Raw genomic sequence first — 26,531 nt, forward strand, 5'->3', positions numbered from 1 at the left:
CATGGGGTGTACATATTTTTTCACATGACTGTATGTGTATACACTATATAAGTATGTATAAGTAAGGAAATGTTATACATGTACTAGTGAATGTACTATTTTACGAACGAGTTTTTACTAGGTTTTATGCAAATTAGTTATTTTTCTCATTAGCATTTTTTTTTTATCATATGTAAATCAATAAACAGGTTAAAAAGCTAAGATATTAAACAACATCAAGATCATTCATCGTTCATTTCGTTTTCGAACGGTTGCGTATGCGTAGAAGGTTTCACTGAGCTTGAGTCTGCTGTTTGCTTTCTGACCAATCAGCATGTTTTATTCCAGCATGGCCCCCCTCTGCTCTGATCAATCATCTGCTTTGGTCTGACGAAATCATCTCTTCATCTGACGTCTCCGTTCTATTGACCAGGCAGAAGCGCAGATATACGAGATGTTTTTTAGAAATGTTCGCTTATTGTGTGGAATATAATCGACGCGTGGTTGACGTGACTTCAAATATAATGCACAATAATATAATACTAGATGAGTTGTGATCTATGGGAGATGCTAAAACAGTCACTGAATCAGTACTAGCAATAAGAGACTGCAATACGAGCTTATTTTGGGGGCAAACCGGCCTAAGCGTGGCCTAAAAGACTCGGGAATAATCTACTGTAATAAGATTCTGACTCTGAGCGTATTAGTCACCATGTGAAAGACTCTGAGATTATGAACACAATATTTACTCACCGTATCATGTGTTCAAAATGATAAATCACGACGTTCGAGCATACAATAAGAAGTTTGGGTTATATTATATTTAGATGGTTATCCAGATGATGACTAGCCTCAGGTCGCTGTTTTATTGCTTAGCCTTGAAAGATTGTGTGGCTCGATTGCTCCGTGTCTGGGGGTTGTTGTTTTTGTTTTTAAAGATAAAACCATCTTATTGTGGCATCGGTGCAACTATCGCTCAGCCAGCGAGGCCAAGCCCATTTCCCATCATGAGGAATTGCTGCGCTTATATTTCAACAGTCTGACATGACACGACAGTCTGTGATGGCATGAATAATCGGAGCTTTAAAAAAAAGAAAGAAAAGAAAAAAAAGCAAACTAATTGGAACTCGATTGTACATCCCCCTGTTTTTGGCATTGCTGATTTTATTTACAGATTTATTTATTTATTTCTTACTAACAATGAAGCGGTTTTGTGTAAACGAGGTTTTACTGGATTTAATGCATGCGAATGCGTTTTGGTTTTTTCCCTGTTGATTTGGTTCGATTTTAATTTGCTGTTTCCCCTCTTTCTTTCTTTTTTTTTTTTCTTCCTTCCCCTCCTCTCCTGATGTTTCTTCCCGTTTCCTTTTATTGCATCATCTGTCTTTCTCACCTTGTTTTCTCATCTTTCCTCATTCATTTTTATTACTCTTCGTCTCTCTCCCTCTCTCCTGTCTTTCGGCCTTATATCTTCTCAAATTATGGCCTGTCTATGTTCCTATCCCTCTTTTCATCTCGTGTCCTCTCCTCCCTTCCTGTCCTTCCTTCCCCTCCCCTCTCCTCTCCCTCTCTCCCAGAGGCCATGCCAGGCGGGGGTAGTGCCACTCTGCGTGGTTCAGTGAGAGGAGCGGGCGGCTCATTCAGCATGCACTCGCTCCTGCAGTCCTACAGCAGCTCCCTGCACCGGCCGCGCAGCCTGGGCCGCAGCCTCAGCTCCTATCTCAACCACACAACACGCCTCGGTACACACACACACATACACATACACTCACGCACACACATACACTCACAGCCTGCAGCACATTTCATACACACACACTCGGACACGCCTGCATGCATATATATATATAGATATATATAGATATATATGCATTCCTATACAGTGCAGATGCATACACTGATTGCATTAGAGAGAACTTCTTCAGCCACATCTCCTTCCTCATGAGTGTGTGTGTGAGATCTTCAAGCAGTGTCCGATATAAACCCCACACGCACAGAAGGGCGAGAGATGATGAGGACAGGAATGGAGCTGAGAGCGGCACTGCGGATCCTGGATGCATTAAATAACAGCAGCACTTAAATCACAGCACGTCCTTGGCTTTGCTCTGCCAAAAAAAGCGTTAAAATACTGCAATTACGATGAGGAGAAGGTCGCGGTTCTTGTTAAAAGTTTTAAGCTCAGGATTAGGGAAAGCAAATCCGAGTTATTATTTTTACAGTATTAATACTCATTCATTAATACTGTCTCTTTATTTTCTTCTTCTTTTTTTTTTGACCAGGCCGCTGTTGTTTTAAAAGTACACGTGCAGACGTATACTATTTAATATATATATATATATATATATATATATATATATATATATATATATATATATATATATATATATATATATAATATTTTTTTTTTTTTGAGAATGATTGGTTTAAGTGAGTGCTGATTAGATTTGCACGATGTATTGTATTGTTCCAGCGGCGGACAAACCGTTAACCTCGGGTGTCTGCGACGAGCGTGTTTCCACGTCTGGGAGGTCCGTTTCTTTTCTTCGCGTCGGACGAACATAAAAATCCATACTCCGTGTTGACTTTTTTTCAAAACAAAACCTTCCGTGTGGTATGTACGTTTAGACATAACACGCTTCGTAGTTGTACGACATGACACAATACAATGCTATAACTAACTATCCAAATCCCACCGCCTGCTGCACTACACACCTTGCCCAGGTGCAATCTGGCGGATCTAGGTTTTTTACTAGTGTGTACGGAAGCCCGGAGATCTTTCCGGAATCAGCTGGAGCGCTCATCGTGCACTTTAATAGGAACACCTGCTCGTTTATGCAGCTATCCAATCGGCCAATCATGTGGCAGCAGTGCGGTGCTTAAAACCATGCAGATACGTGTCCAGAGCTTCAGTTAATGTTCGGACATCAGCATGGGGGAGAAAAATGTGATCTCTGTGACTTCAACTGTATCATGGTTGTTGGTACCAGATGGGGTGGGTTGTGTATTTCAGAAACTACTGATTTCCTGGGATTTTCTCTTACACACACACCAGTCTCTAGAGTTTAGACAGAATGGTGCAAGCCCATCTAGTACCCAGCATCCATGCCATGATCAAGTTCAGAGATCACACGTTTTCTTCATACTGACGTTTGATGTGAACATGAACAGAAGCTCTGGAGCTTAGTCAGTATTTATATATTAAACTCTCTGACTAGCTCGCCATACTTTATGACGTTACGTTAGATGTCACTTTTTTAGCCTAGTCCCGTTTCCAGGCAACCATATCGTAGGACCGGACAACACGTTAGAGCTTTAACGTTCCCAATGGGCTAGATAACGTATTTCTCGTCTGTCCACCCGTGTGTCTGTTAATAATTCTTACAACGCTGGCCTTTCCAACGCTGATATTGCAGAAAGCTGAAGTATGCAAATGAGCCCGTTAACTAGCTGTTTTGTTTATCGCGTTCAGTGATGATTTGTCGGATCTCGTCACTTCACCGCACGATTTCTTCACGATAAAGCGTTCTGTTCGATTAAGTCAAGACCAAGTCGGGTTTTCACCGAAGCAACTCGCAGGAGTATAAAAGCAGGGTGACGGCAGTGTAACGTGTGTGTATTTTTGTATGTGCACTCACAGAGATCGTCCACGAAGATGTAAAGATAGGCTCCGATGGAGAAAGCGACCAGGCGTCGGCCACCTCCTCCGACGAGGTGCACAGCCCAGTCCGTGTGAGGATGCGCAACAACGCAGGGCGCAAAATTTCCACTGAGGTACTTCAGCACCACCCCAAACCTCCTCCTCCTCCTCCTCCTTTTTCTGCTGGGCTTGTTTATTTCTCTCAGAATGATGGATGTGGTGTTGATGGGCAAATAAAGAGACGTTATTGTTTTCCTCGGAGCCGCACGAGAACAGCTGCGCAGCAGGACCTGCAATAAAATGGCGTGTTGATTTACACTGACAGATGGATGTAGTATAATTTAAAATTATTCACAGTGGACTTTTATGTTCTCGCACTCTGATGCTGACTTGTTTGGGGTTTTTAAAACCTGAATTAGTGGTTAGTTTGTAGGTTAATAGAGGTTTGGTTATTTTAATTAGCATTAAAAAAGCCACAAATTACTATCATTAGGGTTAATGGATCAGAACGTTGGTTACAGATGTGCATTCCAATTAAACATTCAGGATCAAGATGATAAAGGGTGTGTGTGTGTGTGTGTGTGTGTGTGTGTGTGTGTGTGTGTGTGTGCGCGTGTGTGCATTTTGGCTCTTCCCTAAGGACATAAATAAGAGGCTGTCTCTGCCGGCTGATATCCGACTCCCAGACGGCTACCTGGAGAAGTTCAGTCTGAACAGCCCGCTGTTTGATAAACCACTGAGCAGACGACTGCGTAGGGTCTCTCTGGTAAGGAAGCTCTCTGAGCTTCTATCTCTTTCTCTGTACTGATCACTGCTGATCTCTCTCTCTCTCTCTCTCTCTCTCTCTCTCTCTCTCTCTCTCTCTCTCACTCTGGCTCGCTAATCTCTGTCTTGTTGACCTTTCTCTCTCTCACACTCTCTCTCCGTCTTGCTGGTCTCTCTGTCTTGCTGACCCTTCACTCTCTCTGTCTCTCGCTGATCTCTCTCTCTCTCTCTCTCTCTCTCTCTCTCTCTCTCGCTGATCTCTCTCTCACTCACTCTCTCTCCCTGTCTTGCTGGTCTCTCTCTCTCTCTCTCTCTCTCTCTCTCTCTCTCTCTCGCTGATCTCTCTCTCACTCACTCTCTCTCTGTCTTGCTGGTTTCTCTGTCTTGATGACCCCCCCCCCCCCCCCCCCCCCCCCTACCCGTCTTGCTGATCTGTCTTGCTGACCCCTCTCTCTCTCTCACTTTCTCTCTCTCTCTGTCTTGCTGACCTTTTTCTCTCTCTCTCTCTCTCTGTCTTGCTGATACTTTTTTTTTCCCTCTTTCCCTTCTCTTATCTTTAATCTCTCTTAGCCTTGTCCGACTCCATGTCTTATATATTCTTGGGTAGCAGCAGCAAACACACGGCTCCGCATTGTCAGCACTTGTAACCATTAAAGTGGTGTCCCTCTGATCATTCGCTGATCTCTCGTTCTTTTTTTTTTTTTCCCCCTCTCTCCTGATCACTCACTGATCTCATTCCGCCTCTCTAATCACTCACTGATCTTTTTCCTAATGCTCCCTTGCTGATCTCATTCAATTCCCCTGATCGCACACTGATTTTATTCCGTCCTCCTCATCACTCCCCGATCGCCGCTTGTCCTAATGATCATTTGCTGATCTTACTGTCTTTCTAATCAGTGACTGATCTTTCTGTCTGTCCCCCCCTCCCCTTTCTGTTTCTTACTCTGTAGCTCTCTGAAGCCCTTTTATCTCTCTCTCTCTCTCTCTCATTCTCCCTTTTCTTATTTATCGGGCTCAGTCTTGTCTGTCTGCATGTCTTATGTATTCAGGGTCACTGCAGAGAACACGCAGGTCCACATTATCAGCACTTCTAACCATTCTAAATTGCCATTATGAGCTGCTGAGCACTCGTACAGATGAACGGAGAGTCTCCATGCAGAGTAACGAGCCGTTCCACTGACAGAATAATGCATTATATTTGTATTTGAATGCAAATGAATCCGAATTAAATTATTTATTTATATTCATGATTCTGGTCCTCGAGCACCTGTGGGCTGTTTGTTTTCCCTGCTCAAATACAGCTGCCTTATCGCGTTAGCTTATTAACCAGCACTTCATGAGGCTGAATGGGCGTTCGAGAGAAGGGTAGCATGTGTTTTAGCATGTGTACTTAAAATGGTGCAGGGGGATTAAAGGTCCAGGAATGGACACGTTTGTCCTACTCTACTTAAATGGATTAGTGTTTTGAGATTTGTTATATGAAAAGCAGCCGATAAGAGTCCAGCGTAGGTGTGAACTCCTTTAATACTGTTTAAAAAGCATCTCGGAGAAATTCCTGAATAAATCGGTCGAGAAAACGCCAAGAATACATTTCTGGAAATTCTAGGCAAAAAGGGCGTCTACTTTTGAAGATGCTAAAATATAAAATTATTTTGGATTTTATTTATCGCAACATAATTCCCATAGTTCCTCTTGTTATTCTAGAGTTTTGACGACTTTATTATTCTAAAATGTGTGGGGGGGAAATAATAAAGAATGAGGGTGTCTAAACTTTTGACCGGTAGTGAATGTGATGTAATTGTTTGTTTGTTTGTTTGTTTATTTATTTATTTATTATGCAGGACATGTTTCTGTATACTACTCTTATAGTAAATGATCCCATCATTAGGGATACTCCATTGCAGAATGTTTTAATCACGGATTATCTTTAAGTTGTGAATTTTATGGCGTATATTGATTATGCTAATTATGTAAAACGTTTATCTGGAGTGCATCATCAGAATGATTGTACAGGCAACAATCAGGGTTTGTAGACAGACGCTCGTTACTTAATACATTTAATCTGTGCGTTGATTGTGCTGGTGATGTAACTCAATGGTAAAAGGAGTCACGCTAATTCTGAAGTACTGAAGTATGTTTTTGCTTTTCAGTCAGAAATTGGTTTCGGGAAGCTGGAAACCTACGTGAAACTGGATAAACTAGGAGAGGTACGTTTTCTGACTTCAAATAAATACTGTATTTTCTGGATTACAAGGTGGATTTTTTTTTTTTTTTTTTTTTTTTGCCTCTGTAGTTGATAATCTAGATTGAGAGTATAGGGTCTCTTAATTTCTGAACCAGAGACTTCTATATCCAGCTGATAGCTCTTTTCCACTGTGACTCACCTCCCCAAAAACATTCCTGTAGGTCGATTGGGCACACGAAAGTGCTTCTGTGTGCGAGTGCGTGAGTGTGTGTGTGTGTGTGTGTGCAGTGACCTGTGATGAAATGGCATCCCATTCAGAGTGTATTCCTGCTTCGGTCTGGGGCAGAGTCGACGTTCCAGTTAATCCCGAGGGTGTACATTGGGGTTGAGGTCAGGGCTCTGTGAAAGGGCGCTCGAGCTCCTCGTCTCTATCCTTGGTAAATTATGTCTCTATGGACCTGGTTTTGTCAAGCCGGAACAGGTTTGGCCCTCTTAGTTCCAGTGTAGGGAAATTGTAATGCTACAGCATACAGTGACGTTCTTTACGGTTGTGTGCTTCCAAGTTTGTGGCGACATTTGGTCAGGTGTCCACATACTTTTGGCCATATTGTGTAATTTACGTTTATTAAAAAAAAAAATTGAGTACTATTGTAGTATTTCATTACCAGACAGTAACCTCTAGCGAAATTTTTACTACTTTCACGGGTATGCTCACGTGACGGGAAACGTGACGAAGGCTAGTTTCGATTCAAATTCGATCGATTTTATTGTCCAGAAAATACTGTACTCTATTATATAAGTGTGTTTGAAAATCCCGTTTGGAATATTTTATTATTACTATACGTTAAGTTATAGCTAAAATCCAGTGTGTATGTTTAATGACTTTGTTTTAAATCTGCTTTTCAGGGCACGTATGCCACGGTCTATAAGGGTCGCAGTAAGCTAACCGACAACCTCGTGGCTCTCAAGGAGATCCGGCTGGAGCATGAGGAAGGAGCTCCCTGCACCGCCATCAGAGAGGGTGAGTCGGAACGTCGCGTCAACTTACACCGAGACTGTGTAATCGGATATTCCACCTACATGGATGTGTGTAATCGTTGATATGATGTGAGAGTACGTCTCTGTTTAACATTTTTGGAAGGAGTCTGTAACTGAGAGCAGGAGCTTATTTACTTTGCAGACATTCCACAATAATAATTGTACATAGAAAATGAATGCAAAGTATTATGTTGACATTTTAGTAGATAAACGATTGTATTTGTTGCTGCGATGTAAAAGGAATACAACACTTCGGGGCATGTTATTATAGGAAAAAGAATAAACTTCTGGGCGGTGTTATTTACTACACTTCACAGAGTTGATCATTTTCATATAATCGCATGACCTCAAGTGTTCTATTCCTTACATAGTGCAACCTTTTCTGTAAGTACAGATTCTCTCAGACATCGCAAGCAATTTTTTAATGGTCATAATTGAGCAATGTTGTACAGACAGTTGATTTCACAATAATTTGGGTAGATAATTGCTTTGTGTTCTACTCTTTAATCCCCTCCTCTCTCTCTCGCTCTCTCTCACTAGTTTCCCTATTAAAGGATCTCAAGCATGCCAACATTGTGACTCTGCATGACATCATCCACACCCAGAAGTCTCTGACGCTCGTCTTTGAATACCTAGTGAGTCACACGCATGCAAAATAGAGGTCTGCAGACATCGACCGCTATTGCACGCACATGCACAAATGGACATTAACATATGTCTGGCAGATCTTTTTATTAAACTGACGAATGCTTTTTTTTTTTTTTTTTTTTTTCCAAAGCCGACATCATAGTGAAGCTTAATCCTGAGCAGATTTATCGTGTCTGATATGGTGCTGGGGCAGGGACCTGGTGTAAAAATAACATCATCATCATGGAGGATTTTACGAGTTGTCCCTCTGGCTTTCAGAACACATTTTACAAGTCTTTCATTGTCTGTACACAATGCAAAGACATTGTGATCATGTTTTTGTTGCTTTTAGAATTGCCAGGAACTAACTCATGTTACCAACTGAGACCCGGAAGAACAGGTCATAATGTGCTTTTATTTATTTGAAACTTTTTTTTTTTAACCTAAAAAAAAAACCCAGGATGGTTGGTGCGCCACTTGGCGGCCATCTTGGTGATGCTCATTGGCAGTAGTTTTCAGAGCAGACTGCTACCTTCTTGAACATGGGAGTGACCCTTAAACCAGAAATTGATCTACAAGTGATGTTTCGAACACAGATTTGAAATGAAAATCTGGCTATTTTATTAAAGGCTAATAAAATCTGACAAAGGTGATGTAAATAATAGTAAGGTCTTGATCTCAGTTAATGCAAAAACATTTCCGTTAGCTCCAGCTACTACACAATCATCTGTATTCGACAGAGTAAAGTGCCCTCTATCTGTGCGTGCATCAATGCAAGAATGTGCCAGAATAAAAGGCCAGATGTTTTACGGTAGCATCTTAACCAACAAAACGATTGGCTCTTTTTCACCGAGGGGCGGGACTTACGTCAAGCATTTTGTTCAGTGTTACGTGCTGCCTCATTATAATATTTTATACAGTGGGCCGTCTCCGATTTGAGCTTACAACATTCCAATCGGTTCCTCCAAGCCTTTCAGCACTTGTGTCTATATAGCAGTGTGGGGTTTGAATTCACATCCTTTGATTACTAGCGCAGAAATTTCACCTGCTAAGCTAACACCGCTGTTCCTATTTTAATGCTCGATTGTGCGGTGGTTGCCGACTCTCCATCTCCTTTCCATTCTAACTGTTTTCATTTGTGCCGTTCAGGATAAAGACCTGAAACAGTATCTGGATGACTGCGGGAACTGCATCCACATGCACAACGTGAAGGTGAGAGTTGTTGCGGTGCTCCACTTTACAGCAGCTCTTCTTTTCACTTCTTATCACACAGACCCCCTCGAGTGCATGCTCCATCGGAGAAACTTATGTCGCTAGAGCTGATTCTACTTTTCCTGGATGTTAACCTGTGATGTGTTATACTCAACTGTATGCTTGTTGTGTAAGCTCTGTATTCAATTGTGTGTGTGTGTGTGTGTGTGTGTGTGTGTGTGTGTGTGTGTGTGTGTGTAGCTCTTCTTGTTCCAGCTTTTGCGAGGACTGAACTACTGTCACAGACGCAAAGTCCTCCATCGAGACCTCAAACCCCAGAATCTTCTCATCAATGACCGTGGGGAGCTCAAACTGGCTGACTTTGGTCTGTACCTCTGCGTGTACACACACACACACACACACACACACACACACACACACACACGTGCTTAGAGAATGACATCATCCACACTCGGACAAATTAAAAGTGTTTAAAATGGGCTATCAAACCAAAACGTGTTCAGTCAGGTCCACTCGAGTCCATCGTGGACTTCCGTGTCTACAGGTGCAGATTCCAGAGACATTTGCTCACTCCTATGCAAATGATTGATGACGCGGCGGAGCAACAAATCCAAATGACGCCAGTGAATTCTTCAAACTGAGAATGAAAGAAACGTCACGGGATCATAATTCCATGATTTAATGTACGATATACAGTAGATTTAAATGTCTACTGTACGATACAGTATAATGCGATATAACAGTATAAAGTAGATTTTTAAACAAATCTAAAATATGGTGATGTGTATACATTATGAAAGTAAATTGTAAACATCTTGGTTGTTACCATCTCATAGCAGAATTTACGAGAGACACGTCTACAGTTTAGCTGTAGCATTAACTACTTATTTTCCCCTTGCTATAGCGATATGGGACATTTTCTGCGCTTTTTAGATAAAGTACTGATTACCAAAAACGTCTTGTTTTCTGATCGTTTCTTTTTACTTTTTTTTTTTTTCTTTTTTTTGTCCGTAGGTCTGGCTCGAGCCAAGTCGATTCCCACCAAGACTTACTCGAATGAAGTGGTGACTCTGTGGTACCGCCCACCAGACATCCTACTGGGCAGCACAGATTACTCCACCCAGATTGACATGTGGTCAGTACCGGTCTCTTTATTTAGTCTCCATTTCTCTTATTTGAGTGCTGGAGGAATAAGTGGAGTACTACAGTAGCAGCTACATTATTTGTGCTTGGTGGGATTCGGTGCAGGGGCGTCGGCTGCATCTTCTACGAGATGGCTACGGGTCGGCCGCTGTTCCCAGGATCCACAGTGGAGGAGGAGCTGCACTTTATCTTCAAACTGCTAGGTACTGCCGCTGCGTTCCTCGTTTTTCTTTCGCTCTCCACCTCTCACTCTGCAGGTTTTGGCAATAAATCAGACAGCTTCTATTCAGTCTTTAGCTCTCGAATGTCTGCGTGCGGTATTTATAACTCCTTCCTGCTGCTTCTCTCAGGGACACCTACGGAAGAAACCTGGCCTGGAATAACCTCCAATGAAGAATTCATGTCCTACAACTACCCCCGTTACCGTGCCGACTGCCTCCATAACCACACCCCTAGGTAAAAAAAAAAAAAAAAGAGAGATTCTGCAGCATCTTTGCTCAGTACAGCATACTCGATAACCTTAACGTTGGGGTTTAGTACTGTAGTATGTGCTTTTGTGCTAATTAATTTGGCAGATGGTTTTATCCAAAGCAAATCACGAAATGTAGTAGTTATGGTTTAACACTTCGACAGCAAGTCAGTCAAAGATTTCCCCTAGCGCGATGATGTCCGACTTTTCCTTCTCTCATTTTGTACTGGATCTATGGGACTAGGGATCGTAATCAAAGTCTCTCACAGCCACAACTAATTGAGTTTTTATTGATTTGATTTATTCTTTTCGTCTTTATTCATCATACTGAAGGAAATCCCTTATAAATGGCTTCAAATCTGATCATGGTGTTCATCTCACTAGATGTTTCTGCAAGTCATTCGATGATGCTGAGGTGCAATAACTAAAACCAAATTCGGATCTCGCTGAAGGAACATTGGGAAAAAAAATATACAGGTTAAAGTGCTTACTGAAGATTGAATGAATAAATATTTTTTTTAATTGCATGGAAATTGTGTATTTATATTGCGGGACATTTATATTGCAACCCTAGACCACAACTATAGATTACAGTATATGTCTCATCATATCGTAAACCACATCTGTGAAGAACTGGATGTGGTTCGAGGCAGATATTTAGAGGAAAGGATTTTGGGTGAGAGAGATTTTCATTACTAGTCTGCTATTTAAGCTAAATAAAGCTCCGATGCAAACGTCGGACAGCGTGTCTTGGCTGATGGACTACATTCGGGTTTAGTGTCGAGCTGTAAATTTGATTTTCGTCCTGACTGTTCCATTAACTCTCTGTTTCCGTCTCTGTATCTGTTGCTCTTTCTGTCTCTGCTACAGGCTGGACAATGACGGAGTGGACCTGCTGTCCAAACTGCTGCAGGTACAGCACTTGATGAAAATACTGATGTCTCTATTAATGAAAGATGGTTTCTGGAGGCCAGTTAGCATTACAGTGCTGGAATCATGCTAGCAGATCCCTATTGTTTAAAAAAAAAAAAAAAAAATCTAGTTATTCAGGTTCCAATTTGTGTATTGTTGACACTGACCCACATCAAACACCTGGCTTATCCGTGTGTTTCTTTTATGATAACGTGCGGTATGATTTTAAAAGCCTGCGTTTGTGTATTTAATGATATTCAACAGTGTTTCAATAAGATACGGCATTAGTCAGCATGGTTTTGTAGTCTATTGTGTACGATGTTAGAGCTGCATTATTTATATATTGTGTGGCAGTCAATGTGTGTGTGTTCATTGTTATTGCTATGGTGTTCCAGTTTGAAGGAAAGAAGCGCATATCTGCAGAAGAAGCGATGAGACACTCGTACTTCCACTGTATGGGAGAGAGAGTCCTCACACTGCCTGACAGTAAGTGGGCGCGCACACACACTGTATAATGCAGTTGTAAAGTGTGTTATGGTCGATATTTGTACATGACATTCAGGAGCTGTTCAGCTTTTGTTTCTTTACTCTTTTTCTGTGGCTTTTCCTTTGATCCTTTTTTGATCTTTGATCAATTTCCCAGACACACACACACACACACACACACACACACACACACACACACACACACACAATTAGGCTAGTACTAGGGTGAAGAGTCCATCCTGATAGTGTGATTTACACAGGAGGAATATATAGGAAATCATTCATTGTGCCAAGATGTTCTGTGAAATGAATCTTGATTGAAAAAGAAATTTCAAAGAAGGCCACGCCTCCTATACTGAGCGTGACAGCGCAGAGGCCACGCCTCCTATACTGAGCGTGACAGCGCAGAGGCCACGCCTCCTATACTGAGCGTGACAGCGCAGAGGCCACGCCTCCTATACTGAGCGTGACAGCGCAGAGGCCACGCCTCCTATACTGAGCGTGACAGCGCAGAGGCCACGCCTCCTATACTGAGCGTGACAGCGCAGAGGCCACGCCTCCTATACTGAGCGTGACAGCGCAGAGGCCACGCCTCCTATACTGAGCGTGACAGCGCAGAGGCCACGCCTCCTATACTGAGCGTGACAGCGCAGAGGCCACGCCTCCTATACTGAGCGTGACAGCGCAGAGGCCACGCCTCCTATACTGAGCGTGACAGCGCAGAGGCCACATTTTATATACTGAGACTGACCGGCAGAAGCCACACCACCTTCACGGAGAGTGACAGCACAGAGACCACGCCTCTTTACTGAGACTTACACACACATGCCATGCCTCCGTCACTGCGGCTGACCGGCACAACAGACACGCCTCTTTCACTGAGAGTGACGGCACAGAGGCCACATCTCCTTCACTCGTACTGACAAACAGGCCACACCTCCTTCACTCGTACTGACAAACAGGCCACACCTCCTTCACTCGTACTGACAAACAGGCCACACCTCCTTCACTGACTGATAGCATTCACAGATTCAGAGCAGCACAAAGGGAAAAAGAATGAAAGAAACACACAGGGCCATAGAAATTGATACGATGCATGTGAGTTGGTGTAAGACCAGGCTGAAACCGTGTGTGTTAATGTAAATGAGTGTATGAGGTCAGTTTTCTCTCTCTCTCTCTCTCTCTCTCTCTCTCTCTCTCTCTCTCTCTCTCTCTCTCTCTCTCTCTCTCTCACATAGCTACATCCATATTTGCACTTCAAGACATTCAGCTGGAGAAGGAGGCGACCATGAGGACGAGCTCGATGTCCGACTCCGGTACAGAAACACTCTATTACCCTTCATCACATGACCATGTTAATGACGATGATGCTGATGAAGGACAAAGTTGTTTACGAGACTTGTTGTGCTTTGAATAGTTAATATTTTGTGCTTAAATCAGTTGGCAGCAAGTTTTTCTGCTCAGCACTGCAAACCTCATCATAGCTGAGTGAGCGTAGTATTCGAGTGAGCTTCCTGACCAGAGAGCTGCTGCAGTCCCATTTACATAATGATGAGTAATGCCTATAATCATGATGAGTGCTGAAGTCCAGTGAAGCTGCCGCTAATTACGGCTTTCTTTTTCCTCACTCTGTCACTCAGACTCATTATCTTACTGCATCCATCACCCGTCTCCATCCTTCTCTCTGCTCGTGTGTGTAACATTACTCTCACACACTCTTTCTCGTCTCCTTCAACCACTTCTTTAAGCTTCGTTTAGTTTATCTTTAAAACCATGAACTGCTGATGGAGTCGCAGCACACGTCCTCTGTGAATCTTTTTCTTCTGTTCCTGTGTTTCTTTAAGGTTAACGACACACTCAGTATCTCTCCATTTTTCTGTTCTTTTTCATTTTGCTCTCTCTATCTCTCTCTCACAGACACATTCTTTCTGTTTTTAATTTTGTTTCTCACTTTCTGTAGCTTGTCCTTTCTTGAGCAGTCTCTCTTTATAGCTCTTTCTTGCACCCTGTATTTTCACCCTTTTTATCTCTCTATCCCTCTCTGTATCTCTTGCTCTGTCTCTGTCTGTCTGTCTCTCTAGTTCTGTTTTTCTCTCTCATTCTGACCCTGTCGGTCTTTCTTTCACTGTGTCTGTGCTTCTCTTTCTCTTCCTCTCTCTCTGTTTTGCTCTCCCTGTCTGTCTGTCTCTCTCTTTCTGTGGCTGTCACTCTCTGTCTCTTTCTCTTTCTGTGTCTGTTTGTCTGTCTGTCTCATCTGCCTGTCTCTCTCTTTGTCTGTCTGTCTTTCTCTCTCTCTCTCTCTCTCTCTGTCTGTCTTTCTCTTTGTCTGTCTGTATGTCTTTCTCTTTGTGTCTGTCTGTCTCTTTCTGTGTCTCTGTCTATTTCTCTCTTTCTTTGTATGTCTCACTCTGTCTCTCTCGCTCTCTTTGTCTGTCTGTCTGTCTGTCTGTCTGTCTGTCTGTCTGTCTGTCTATGTGCATCTCTCTCTATCTGTCTGCCTGTCTCTCTATCTGTTTCTATCTGTCTTTCTCTTTCTATCTGGCTGTTTGTCTGTCTGTCTCTCTGTCTGTATGTCCTTATCTCTCACTCTCCTCTCTCACTCTCTCACACACTACTTTGTCCTGTCTGTTGCTTTGCTGTTCCAGAACTTTTGCAAAGATGCCTAAGGTTCCGGGACTCCTTAGGTACAGTACAGCACTCTTCATCACAGCTGTTTGTCCCTGCACTCTAATCCCTTCTCCCAACTCTTTCCACTCGTCTTATCCTGCGCTGCCGTTCTGTGATCTCAGCAGTCCGATGTCTTGACTTTTGGAAGCTGAATATTTTCTCGTCTCCTCTGTTTAGTCTGATTTTAAATTTTCAGTTTGGGAGAAACCAGTGGCGGGAAAACCCACCTTCATGCAGATAACATAAACCAAAGAGTACATTGGTTTATGAGAGTGAGTGTGATGACTCTTGTAAACCATAGCAACTATATTATTGAGCCACATTGGGCCGTATACAGTATATAAAGTGTGCTAGGGCTCTGAAAAAAATCCATAGAGCTTGTTCGCTCGTGAGCCGTGTTGGTATTTCACAAGTAAATGTGTATTATAATGGGAAGTATAAGAGCGTGTGTGAGATTAACATGTTGAGTGTGACTCACTTAAAGCAGTCAGGCTATTAAACAGCGTCTATAGCTGCTAACTTTCCCTTTAATGTCATCAAAGCGGCAGAAAAGGTAACAGTTCACTGTGGTGTGTCGTCGTAATTCAACACACGCTCCTATGGTAATGAATGCTGCTGCTGAGCTCTTGCTGCCCTTATCCTCCACAGGGTTTCTCACACAGCTCCTGATGCTTCAGGGATTGTGTGTGTGTGTGTGTGCGCGAGAGGAGAGTTTATTGGCTCATTAGTGTGAGTGACGGGTGCACATGCTCAAGAGGGCAGAGGGGTTTTACTAATCTGCCCTTTTCGAGGTGAAGACACACACACAGCTTCTTTTGTGAAATAGGAAGGAGGGACGCAGCATCCTGTCTAAATCCCTCTTCCATCAGAGTGTCCGAAAGACACAGACAGAACAGCAAATCTACAGGGTGTCCCAAACGTCTCCATACAGTAGGGGACTACATACACCAGCACCACGTCGGTTGTGCCTACGTCTCGGGCCAGTCTTTCTGAACTTGTTAATAAGTTTGGCGACAGTGTCGTGTGTGTGTGTGTATGACGTGACAATTTCGCCATGTTTCCTGTTAAAGTCCATCGCAACCTTGCGACAGCTTCCCGAGAATGATTTCAGTGCGCTCTTCTTTTGTCAAAGGCGTTCCTAAAGGCTATCTGAAAAATATACACTAAGGACGAAAGATTTTAGAAGACATTTTGCTAAAAAAAAAAAAAAGTGCTAATTTCCCCCGTGTGTGTGGAGACTTTTTGGACACCCTGTATAGTTTAAGTTTCCTATAGGCGTGGGTAGTACCTTTTTTAATCAAGCAGATTCTGAATAGTGAAATGTTGCGGAGACGAACATTGCTGCATGATTTCCCTTCATTACCGTACTCGAGGTGTTTAAACCGAGGGCTGAACACAGAAAACCACGTGTTTATGTCGAGTACAGGCTCGGTTTCCTCTTTTAAGTCCGTATAGTGAAGTGAAGATACTTTTAGGGACTTTCATTTTGTTCTTGAAAATGGGAAGCTGGCCTCGTGTGGAAAATGTTTCAACTTCCCCTGACTTATGGGGACAACCATGAGGGGACAACTTACATTTCTAATTATTTTTACAAGGTTTTTTGGGCAGAACATCTGTCCCAAAAAGACCCTTTCTCTAATTTAAAAATAAATAAATAAATAAATATCAGTAGTCTCAGGTAGAATTAGTGCAGTTTTATAAGGAAATGAGCTGCAAGTTCGTTATTATTGAGCGTCTTGCAGAACCAAACACGGTTCTTCTGGAGACTTTGACTATCGCACTCGTCTTAGTTTTGCAGCAAAAAGGTGATCTCTTATATAATACGCTGCTTTCTTTACTGACAAACAAAATGTTTCTGTAGCATTTAATTTTGTGCTAGAAAACTAATGTTTGGGAATCTAACATGTTTTTGTACTGACTCGAGTCAAAGTTTGTATAAAAAAAAAAAAAAAATAGGGTGCCTAAAATTTTGCACAGTACTGTATATGGTGAAAATCTCAGATGGAGCTCATCACCTGCTGATGAGCTGCTTTACCTTGACCTTGGGCCTCGAGCCTCATCAGAGTTAACAGGTCATGACCGCAACTTCACCTCAGGTGTCTTTAAACCATCCGAGAGGGAGTGGACCTCCTCCTGCGCTCTTAATCAGACCTTCAAGGACATCTTCCTGTTATCTCGCACAGCAAGCCTAAATATAACAAATGAGGAGATGCGCTAGACTTCTTGGCACCCACGTAAGGGTTATACCTACGAAGTATAGTGAAGAATTAGCTAACGCTGAAGGATCGGCTGGTTAACGATGGTATGAAATAACGCACGTATGGAAAATCTCAAGGGACATGAAGCCGAAAAATTATGCAACTAAAAGTAGAATTTTTTTTTTCTTTGTTTGTTTTTTGCGCTTTTGAATATGTAAATATTATGAGACAGTATTACACAACATCGGAAGGTGGGAATGTATGTACATGACTGCATGTGTATGTGCGCGTTAGCTTTCAGTGTGGAGTCTGATCACAGTGTGAACTCTCCTCCATGTTGCTCCTCTGATGCTCCTTTGCTGATGGTTTGATGTCTCCACTTGTGCAAACAGTGTCACTCATCATCTTCTTTCCTCCTCTAATCTCTCTCTCTCTCTCTCTCTCTCTCTCTCTCTCTCTCTCTCTCTCTCTCTCTCTCTCTCTCTCTCAGTGAACAGTATATCTCAGCGGCAGAGCTTGCTCTTCTGATTGGCCCGAAGCGTGACTATGCTGAAAGAAAGAAGAGGAGGATGAACGGAGATGTTTCTGTGTGCGATTATGATGAAGGGATCCCCGTGTATTTGTTTTTGTGTTTGTTTTCCTCACTTCTCTAACTGAGTCATTGCTGTCATGTGGCATTGCTTTTCGGGGGGGGGGAAGGGGAGGAGTTACTAGATGTTTACATGGGAAGATGAGAATTTTTTTGTTTTTGGGTTGTTTTTTTTTTTTTTTTTTTTTTTTTTTTTTTTTTTTTGTATTTATAGCGTTTGTGTCCTGATTATGCACTCTGTTTGCATGTACCTGTAAGCCATGTTCTCCTCCCACTCACTTTCAGTTGCGTGTCTGGTCGAATTGGACTTCGCTGTACGTTTTTGTAGTTTCATTTGAATCCGTTACTAGAACGAACCACTAATGATGACGCGAATGGTTAATAATAATATCCTTCGCTTCAGAACTGTGACTGTTGAACAGGATTGAATACTGTTATGCATTCAAGCCTTCATCTTAGTCTTCCTCCTCAGCGTTCTCAATCTGACCCTCGCATTCACTCACGTATCTCACACACGCACACACTGACAACCACTGAAAACCACGGCATGATTTTACCAAAGATTTTTCCCTCCTTGAAATCATTAGAGCTTCCAATTTGCCCAAACGTCCCCCGGCGTCTCTGTATTTTTACCCTCGCAGCCATCTGCTTCTTCCTGCTTTACTGGTTTTTCCAAAAACTGTTTTGAGTAACGTTTGTTCATGTTTAGTACTCTGGCGAAATGATTTACCAGTGAACCAGAATCCAATCCAAACCTAAACCTGAGCAGTTAAAGGTTACAGGTTTGTTTGTCCGAGGCTCAACTGTGGCTTTCTGAAACATCTCATTTGAACTCACAACCTTAACAGTAGGGACGCACTGCTCCGCTTTTTCGGAATATTTTTTAAAATCTGATCATTGTATGCAGGATTTTTCCAATATTAAAGGTGCAGTTTGTAACGTTTGAGTGTTCTCAGGCCAGTAACGATCAAACCTGTCGGCACTTGATTGTTTACTGGATTTTAGCGGTTTCTTTCAGGTTTCCATTTTTCCGGCGTCTAAATTAGCCCCGCCCCTTCAGCTGGAATCGAGTCGCTCAGCCCTACCCCTTTTTTGAGCCTGGCGTAATTTCTTAGAAAGAAATGGTTGACTCTAGAACCCGAATGTGTTATTTGTTTTGACCCTTCCCTTAAATGTTCTATGTAGAGCCGTAGAATAAAGTGTTTTCCTATCAGACGGGGTTCCGTATGAAATCCGTACAGGAAGCTAAATACACTTAACTATAAGAGGAACCCTTTTCCTCTTATAAAGAGTGTAATTTCAGTTTCAGCAGAGGGGGTGGAGTCTGAAATTCACTTTACACTATGGAGAGGCTCTAAATATGACCAGCTGCCGCTTTTGCAGGAGATGTTTAGAAGATGCTTGAAGATTTAGAAGACACTCGATTTGCTTGCGGATGATGAAATGAGTCCTAACTGAACTCGTTTGAGCAAGAAGAATGAAACCGCACATCAAACTCGCACCCGTTCATGGGCGCCTCCCTACTGGAAAGCTGTGTGTCGAGCAGGAAGCTACAGTGTGCTGTTTCTGTGATGGTGTGTGCAGTCCAGCTCTGCTGCGGAAACGTCAGTGTGTTGTTACAGTGAGTGTGTTCTGTGGTGCGGAGCTCAGGACCCAAAACTTTTTATTCACTAATAAGGTGTGTGTGAAGACAATGCAAAACGCCACTGTGTGTGAAGTCGGTGGAGTTAATATTATTATTATTATTATTATTATTATTATTATTATTAAGGTTATGATGTGTTCTCAGAGCTTTAGTTTGCCATTCCCCTTCAACTGTGCTGATTATTTTGTGTATCTCTGTGTGTGTGTGTGTGTGTGTGTGTGTGTGTGTGTGTGTGTGTGTGAGCGCGTGTGTGTGGTTTAGATGAATGCAGCGTAGACGGTGTGTGAGACGAGGTAGAAGTCTGTGGTACAGTGTAAATAGCAGAAAAGGGCAGTGGACAGTGCAATGACAGGAAGTGGATTTTTAAAGCAACACGACGATATTTGAGGTTATAGTTCTATATTGTTATAATTATTATTATTATTACTACGTGTTCATATATATTTTTTAATGAAGAATATATGGTTAGCACAATAGTCCTAGCTGGTGTATTTACAAGGTTTGGCTACTATTCCCTTATTTTAAAACAAAATCAAAGCATCTCTTCCATTTCAGTGTCAGAGCTGGAGTGGGTTTAACCTCCTCGCACGTTGCAATACGCGATACAGAGTGCAATAACCAATTCATTTTCTCTCCAAATTCACCCTTTTTAATTTTTTTATATATAAATATAAAGTATCTTGATAAAACAGAAGTGGACATTTCTCATGCTCATCTCGTCTCCTCTGGCTGTGTCTCTAATAGTGCCCTATTTCCTGTTCCCTACAAACACCCAAGAGCTTTTATTGTATTCTTTACACACTAGATTTCATTGTTTACATACTAACCTATTGCATTGCATTGTGGGATTTCATAAGTGCACACAGTAGTGCACTAGTTAGTGTTTTACACTTTTTGTATTCGGGTCTGAAAGTGTTGTAGAGAACCACCTAAATGAAGCTGGATATAATTCTGTTTTATATATATATATATATATATATATATATATATATATATATATATATATATATATATATATATATATATATATATATATATATATATATATATATATATATATATATATTTATATATATTTTTTTGTTTTTGTTTTTTTGTTTCCTCGTATACGGAGGACTAACTTTATTAAAGAATATCCATTGCGTCCATTTAATCCCACAATGCACTGCAGTAGCCTAGTGTCCAAATACCATCTAGGGATTAAAAACACCTGTAATGCACTCTGCAGCTTGTAGGGAATAGGGAGTAGGCTATAGGATGCTATTAAGGACATGGAATATTTTCATGTGCCAGACTCATAAATTAGTGCACTATATACAGATGCATCTCAAAAAATTTGAATATCGTGGAAAAGTTCATTTTTTCCCATAATTTAATTTAAACAGTGGAACGTTCATATATTGTAGATTCATTACACATAAAGTGCGATATTTCAAGCCTTGTTTTTGTTTTAATCTCGATGATTACGACTTACAGCTCACGGAAATCAAAAATCCAGTATCTCAAAATATTCGATTAAGGAATTTATAATACAGAAATTTCGACCTTGTGAACAGTATGTTAATTAATGTACTCGATACTCGGTCAGGGATTTAATCCTTTTGCAGGAATTACTGCGTCAGTGCGGCGTGGCATGGAGGCGATCAGCCTGTGGCACTGTTGAGGTGTTCTGGAAGTCCAGGTTGCTTTGATGGCGGTCTTCAGCTCGTCTGTATTGTCGGGTCTGGTGTCTCTCGTAGATTCTCTATGGGGTTCGGGTCAGGCGAGTCGGCTGGCCGATCAAGCACAGTAACACCACGGTCAGTAAACCAGTTACTAGTAGTTTTGGCGCTGTGGGCAGGTACCAAGTCCTGCTGGAAAAAGAAATCAGCATCTCCATAAAGCTCGTCAGCAGATGGAAGCATGAAGTGCTCTAAAATCTCCTGGTAGACGCTGCATCGACTCTCGACTTGAGAAAACACAGTGGACCAACACCAGCAGATGACCTGGCAACCCAAATCATCACTGACTGTGGAAACTTCACACTGGACTTCAAGCAGCTTGGATTCTGTTCCTCTCCACTCTTCCTCCAGACTCTGGGACCTTGATTTCCAAATGAAATTCAACATTTACTTTCATCTTCCCCGTGACTGTGGTTGTGTACTGAACCAGCCTGACAGATTAAAGGCTCAAGAAACTTTCGCAGGTGTTTTGAGTTAATCAGCTGATTAGAGTCTTCGGTCAACATTTCTCTAATATAAATCCTTTATTCTAATATTTTGAGATACTGGATTTTTGATTTCCATGAGCCGTAAGCCGTAATCATCGAGATTAAAACAAAACAAGGCTTGAAATATTTCACTTTGTGTGTCTACAATATATGAAAGTTCCAGTTTTTGAATTAAATTATGGGGAAAAAATTAACTTAATTACTGCTTACTGTATATTCTCTGTGCTCGCTCGCTCGCACTCTCTCTCGCGCTCTTCTTTGTCTCTCCGTCTCGTCTAAATGGGCCTCATTTATCAAACGTTCACTCCTGAGTGTGTGTAAATTTACCCATAAGAAGACTAACTAAGGTAAACCTCGATCGACTTCAAGTACATATCATTTGCATGGGTTACTGCACTTTTATCAATCTGTCGAGTTTACATTGCTTATTTTTATTACATATACAGCGTTTAGCAGGTGCCCGTGTCCCGAGTGACTTATACAAGTGTTTTGGCGTCTATAAAAACGCGCGCGCACGCTCACGCTCGTTCACTAGGTCAGAGGTCAAGAGCACCATTGAGAACATTCTGTGATAAACAGTCATTTTATTGTATTGGTATTTATTAGTGAATGTGAAAAATAAAGAACATGGAGCCAACACAAACCCATACATTAAGACAAATCAAACTAATCCTTCAGTTAGAGCAACACCACAACGAACAAAAACACACCGTAGTATAAACGGAGGACGGGCCGTTCTGCGAACCGTAAACGCATGCGTCAGCTGACGGAAGATTACGGTCACGCTTATACGTTAGAGCGCATTTAAAGACCGGGAGGATTGATTTGATTTATTTTTGTAGGATGAACGCTGGCTCATAAATCAGTTCTGTTTGCCAAAGCATCTCCTTTTAACACTGTCTGTCACTTCCGGCTTGTCGGCCGAGACACCTAGAGCAATTTTTAAGTGGCGGTGTCCCTGCGTGGCACACTCGCCTCACTTAAGTCACGCCTCGTTCATCTTTTCTGGAATCTGTCTCTAGGTTTTGAGCTTTTCAGTGCTGTTACACTGATGAATATTTTTTACTTTGCGTAGAATAACTTCCACTTCTTCTGTCGTTCCTCCTCGTCTTTCGCTGTTTAGCAGTCATTTCCTGTTCACAGCCCTCTGTGCTCTTGACCTTTTACGGGGTTTTGTGGGTGTCACTACATGCAAATGAGCTGCAAGTGAGCAGGAACGTGCACTTTAAGGGGCGATCAGCATTACGCGCACACGCACGAAGAAAATCAGCGTTTTAGAAAAGTTTGTAAATCTGCTAGAAAATTGTAGTTGAATTTTGGCTTAAGCAAACATTTACACATAACTTTACTGATGGATAAAGCCCATTGTCTTTCTCTCTCTCTCACACACACTCTTGCTCTCTCTCTTTTTCTCTCTCTCACTCTTGCGCTCTCTCTTTTCTCTCTCTCTCTCTCTCTCTCTCTCTCTCTCTCTCCCCTCTCTCCTGTGAGGTTCTGAGTGTGTCCGTGACATCCCCGCCGTACACACCGCCATGATCTGAGCCAACAACACACTCGGTGTGATGCGCTTTTAATGTTTCTTTTACACACATCGACCGTTTTAGAGGTTGTGTTTTCGTGCTAGAGAGGAAATGTGATCAGTATTAATCTTTTTTTTTTTTTCTTTTTTAAAATTTTTCATTTACTTTACTTTTCAGTATGGATTAAAGAGCCAAGACTCTGCTCCTGTTTAACATGGAGGTGTTTTAGAAAAGTCTTTTTACGTACGTACGTGTGTGTGTGGAGGTGAACATGGGGACACGTTACACAGCCCCTGATGAGAAAGCAATACCCACTGTAAATCTCTCATTTAGCTCCAGGAGCCCATGCCTGTTTTCTGATTTATATTCATTGTGCTTGAAAAGATTATTTATGCAGATTTTCAGACAGATCTGATGCCATGGACGTGTAAAGATGCGCACACATGCACTCGCGCGCATACACACACACACAAACAAACTCCCCGTCCCTCAAAAAAAAACACCACGAGTGAAGAGAACATGAAGACACATGGACTTTGCGTTCTCGCTCTTGCAATAGTCTGCATGTTTTGTCTGGAAAGTGTGCAAACTTGGACCGATCATCACGGCGCTCGCTGTCCCTCCCATAGGACTGAATGATGTGGAGACACGGCTGCCTGGACTGTTATTTCCAGACACTTCCGGGACTTTCTCCAAGCCTGCTGCTGCTGATGTCGTCGACTCGGAGCAACACGCGGACCGAAGCGTGTTTTTGTTGGGGGGTTTTTTTTTTGTGCAGGAGGACAAAAAAAAATGTGAATTCTGTTTTTCTGGCAATACAAATCATCGGCCCAAACTCCGTTTGTTACTCCTTTTGATTTAGTTTTTTTCTTTTTATTATTTATGAATGAACTTGTATGTATGAATTTCTCACTACAGGATTAGGATATCAGGATATGAATGTAAAGTTCATATATGATCCAATCTTCATTGTTCGATTTGTACGGAACGCTATAAAATGTCTCTCTGGTTTTCCTCATTTACATTGAATTCCTCTCCACTTCACATCCATTTCCATTCTCTCAGAGGATTACTCAAACCTCCGCTTTTTTTTCTTTTTTTTTTTTTAATATCACGTCGATCGAATCCTTTCGTGATTTCACAACGTTTCCGCACGTTTAAACATAATCCTTATTTTACCGACGTGTCACTTTTAAATCAGTTTGATGGCGTATTTGGCCTTCCTCAGAACCTGAGGCTCAGACTTCGTTTCAGAGCGCGACAATCAAGGCCCAGAAAAATTCTTCCTGCTAAAATAAAATGCTAATAAATCGAATTCTCTTTTTTTTCTTCTTCTTCTTCTTCTTCTTCTTTTTTTCTACAATTTGTCATCTTCCGCATGAGGACAGCCGGCTGGTGCGTATCATACAATAAGTACCAAGCGTGGAAGGTGAAGGCTGACACGTGCTTCCTCCGAGACGCGTGACGTCGCAGAGCAGCGTAGCACACTTCACGCTGCAGTGCTGTCTGCCCTCTTCCGCATACGCGAGCTCACAGACGCCCACGGTTGGTTAATGTCCCTGTGATCGACAGGGGTGAGAGAGAGAGAGTGCAGCCAGTTTTGTTTCTGGAGCTGTAATGACGATATTTAGACGTTTCATGTTCCATGATTGATTATCACAATGATATCTTTTGATTTTATTATTATTATTATTATTATTATTATTATTATTATTATTATAATGTCTTTTAGGAGCCGAGTGTATTTTATCCGAACGAGCCGCACTTGCAAAAGTGCATTTGTTCCTGATTTCTTAATGGGGGGGGTGGTTATAATAATTTTTAGAATTTGAGGTTTTGTGAGGATTAAAAAGACGTTAGTGGCCGTTATAAAGAAATAAAGTGGGTCAAAGTTTTTTTTTTTTTTTTTTTTTTTTTTTTTTTTTTTTTTAAAGGCTAAATTTAATTGCTGATATTTAGATTTTTTTTTTTAAATTATTATGAATAATGTCTCAACAGTATTTGTTGAACTTTACACATGGCTGCTATAAATGCACTTTTTTGTTCTAAGGGTCTAACTTTTGCACACCTCAATTAAAAAAAAAAAAAAGAAGGCGATTTAAAAAAAAAAATCACAGCTAAATTTAAATCTGAGAGAATATTTTCAAAATAATCATATGTGAGACTCGCTCTTACCGACGGAGCGTTATGGGAAAAACACTTCTGCTTGGAATTTCTGAACAGTTCCTTACTTTATTTATTTCTATTACGTCAGTTTGAAAAAAGAAAAAAAAAATTCACAGCATGAATTCTTCCAAACGTCACTTTTTAACGATTTTTCTAAGATTTCTACTTTCTATAGTGCCGTCTCCAGAGCTAACACACACACACACACACACGTGACCTTCCACACAGCCCATCCTGAGTCATGTAAATGGATCCTAATTTCATGAAGCTCTGTCCCACCTCATCGTCACTCATCCCACGTCTAAAAAAAAAAACAAATCTCGCCTCTCTCTTCAGAACAGTTTAACACGCTGCTCTGTGTTTCTTGCTGTAAGATTGTAAAATCATTCCTAAAACGATGAGTTCTGAATCTTTGCGCCTCGGTGTGTTTCGTGCGGCTGCCTTTAGCTTTTCCTCTCCGTCAATACCAAAGTGATATGAGACCTTGCATGGGTTGGTTTGAAATCTTCCAAGATAACCAAGATGCTGATCATATGTGTTTCTATTTTACTACTCTGGTTTCACAGTTTCATTATGAAACCACAAACCCACAGTGCAGACATATGAAGAGATATCTTTGATCAATGTTGTACATTTATGTTTATTCACTGTATCAATATATATATATATATATATATTAGTTAAATAAAGCTATGCTCTTTTCTGAGGATTATAAGGTTCCTTCTTGAACTTCACATCGTCACAGATACATTCATACTTTGTTATATTTGCATCACAAACATTTTATTGACGGTAGTAACATTAGTACACAAGTTTCCCTCGACTCACGAACCTGATATTCAAACTCTGAAATCTCTTGAACAGACGATGAACCGTGCAATGAGTGTGTAAGGGTCCGTGAGGTCACAACATCGACGTCTTTAAACCAGTCGTGTCCGATATGCAAATGATTACAGGATGACGTTATAGCAATAACCTTTCCATCATACAGAATTACAGTATATACAGTAACAGTTCTGTTTTGTTGTTTTACAACGTCACACTAAGGTCTCGCCTTTTTTTTTTTTTTAAATAAAAGAAGTAG

At 41.5% G+C, this 26,531-nt stretch overlaps 1 protein-coding gene across 5 annotated transcripts in view; it reads left to right on the top strand.

Moving 5' to 3' along the window:
• cdk16 (cyclin-dependent kinase 16) overlaps positions 1-25,375 on the top strand; it is a 39,068-nt gene extending 13,693 nt beyond the window's left edge. Inside the window, exons 3-19 of one of the 5 annotated variants that reach the window (XM_053680424.1) lie at positions 1,557-1,721; positions 3,617-3,750; positions 4,257-4,382; positions 6,532-6,588; positions 7,473-7,587; positions 8,145-8,239; positions 9,381-9,443; positions 9,684-9,807; positions 10,458-10,578; positions 10,692-10,789; positions 10,937-11,042; positions 11,926-11,968; positions 12,363-12,453; positions 13,692-13,769; positions 17,809-19,528; positions 19,814-19,940; positions 21,160-24,299. In XM_053680424.1, the coding sequence (XP_053536399.1) occupies positions 1,557-1,721; positions 3,617-3,750; positions 4,257-4,382; positions 6,532-6,588; positions 7,473-7,587; positions 8,145-8,239; positions 9,381-9,443; positions 9,684-9,807; positions 10,458-10,578; positions 10,692-10,789; positions 10,937-11,042; positions 11,926-11,968; positions 12,363-12,453; positions 13,692-13,769; positions 17,809-17,846 (1,454 nt within the window). In that variant the 3' untranslated portion in view covers positions 17,847-19,528; positions 19,814-19,940; positions 21,160-24,299. Of the gene's footprint in view, positions 1-1,556; positions 1,722-3,616; positions 3,751-4,256; positions 4,383-6,531; positions 6,589-7,472; positions 7,588-8,144; positions 8,240-9,380; positions 9,444-9,683; positions 9,808-10,457; positions 10,579-10,691; positions 10,790-10,936; positions 11,043-11,925; positions 11,969-12,362; positions 12,454-13,691; positions 13,770-17,808; positions 19,941-21,140; positions 24,300-24,669 lie in introns of those variants that run through there. The other 4 variants (XM_053680423.1, XM_053680422.1, XM_053680421.1 and 1 more) reach the window with 4 other exon arrangements.
• The last annotated feature ends 1,156 nt before the right edge of the window (positions 25,376-26,531 follow it).

The sequence above is a fragment of the Ictalurus punctatus genome, chromosome 5 (assembly GCF_001660625.3).
Source record: "Ictalurus punctatus breed USDA103 chromosome 5, Coco_2.0, whole genome shotgun sequence".
NCBI classification, from domain to species: domain Eukaryota; kingdom Metazoa; phylum Chordata; class Actinopteri; order Siluriformes; family Ictaluridae; genus Ictalurus; species Ictalurus punctatus.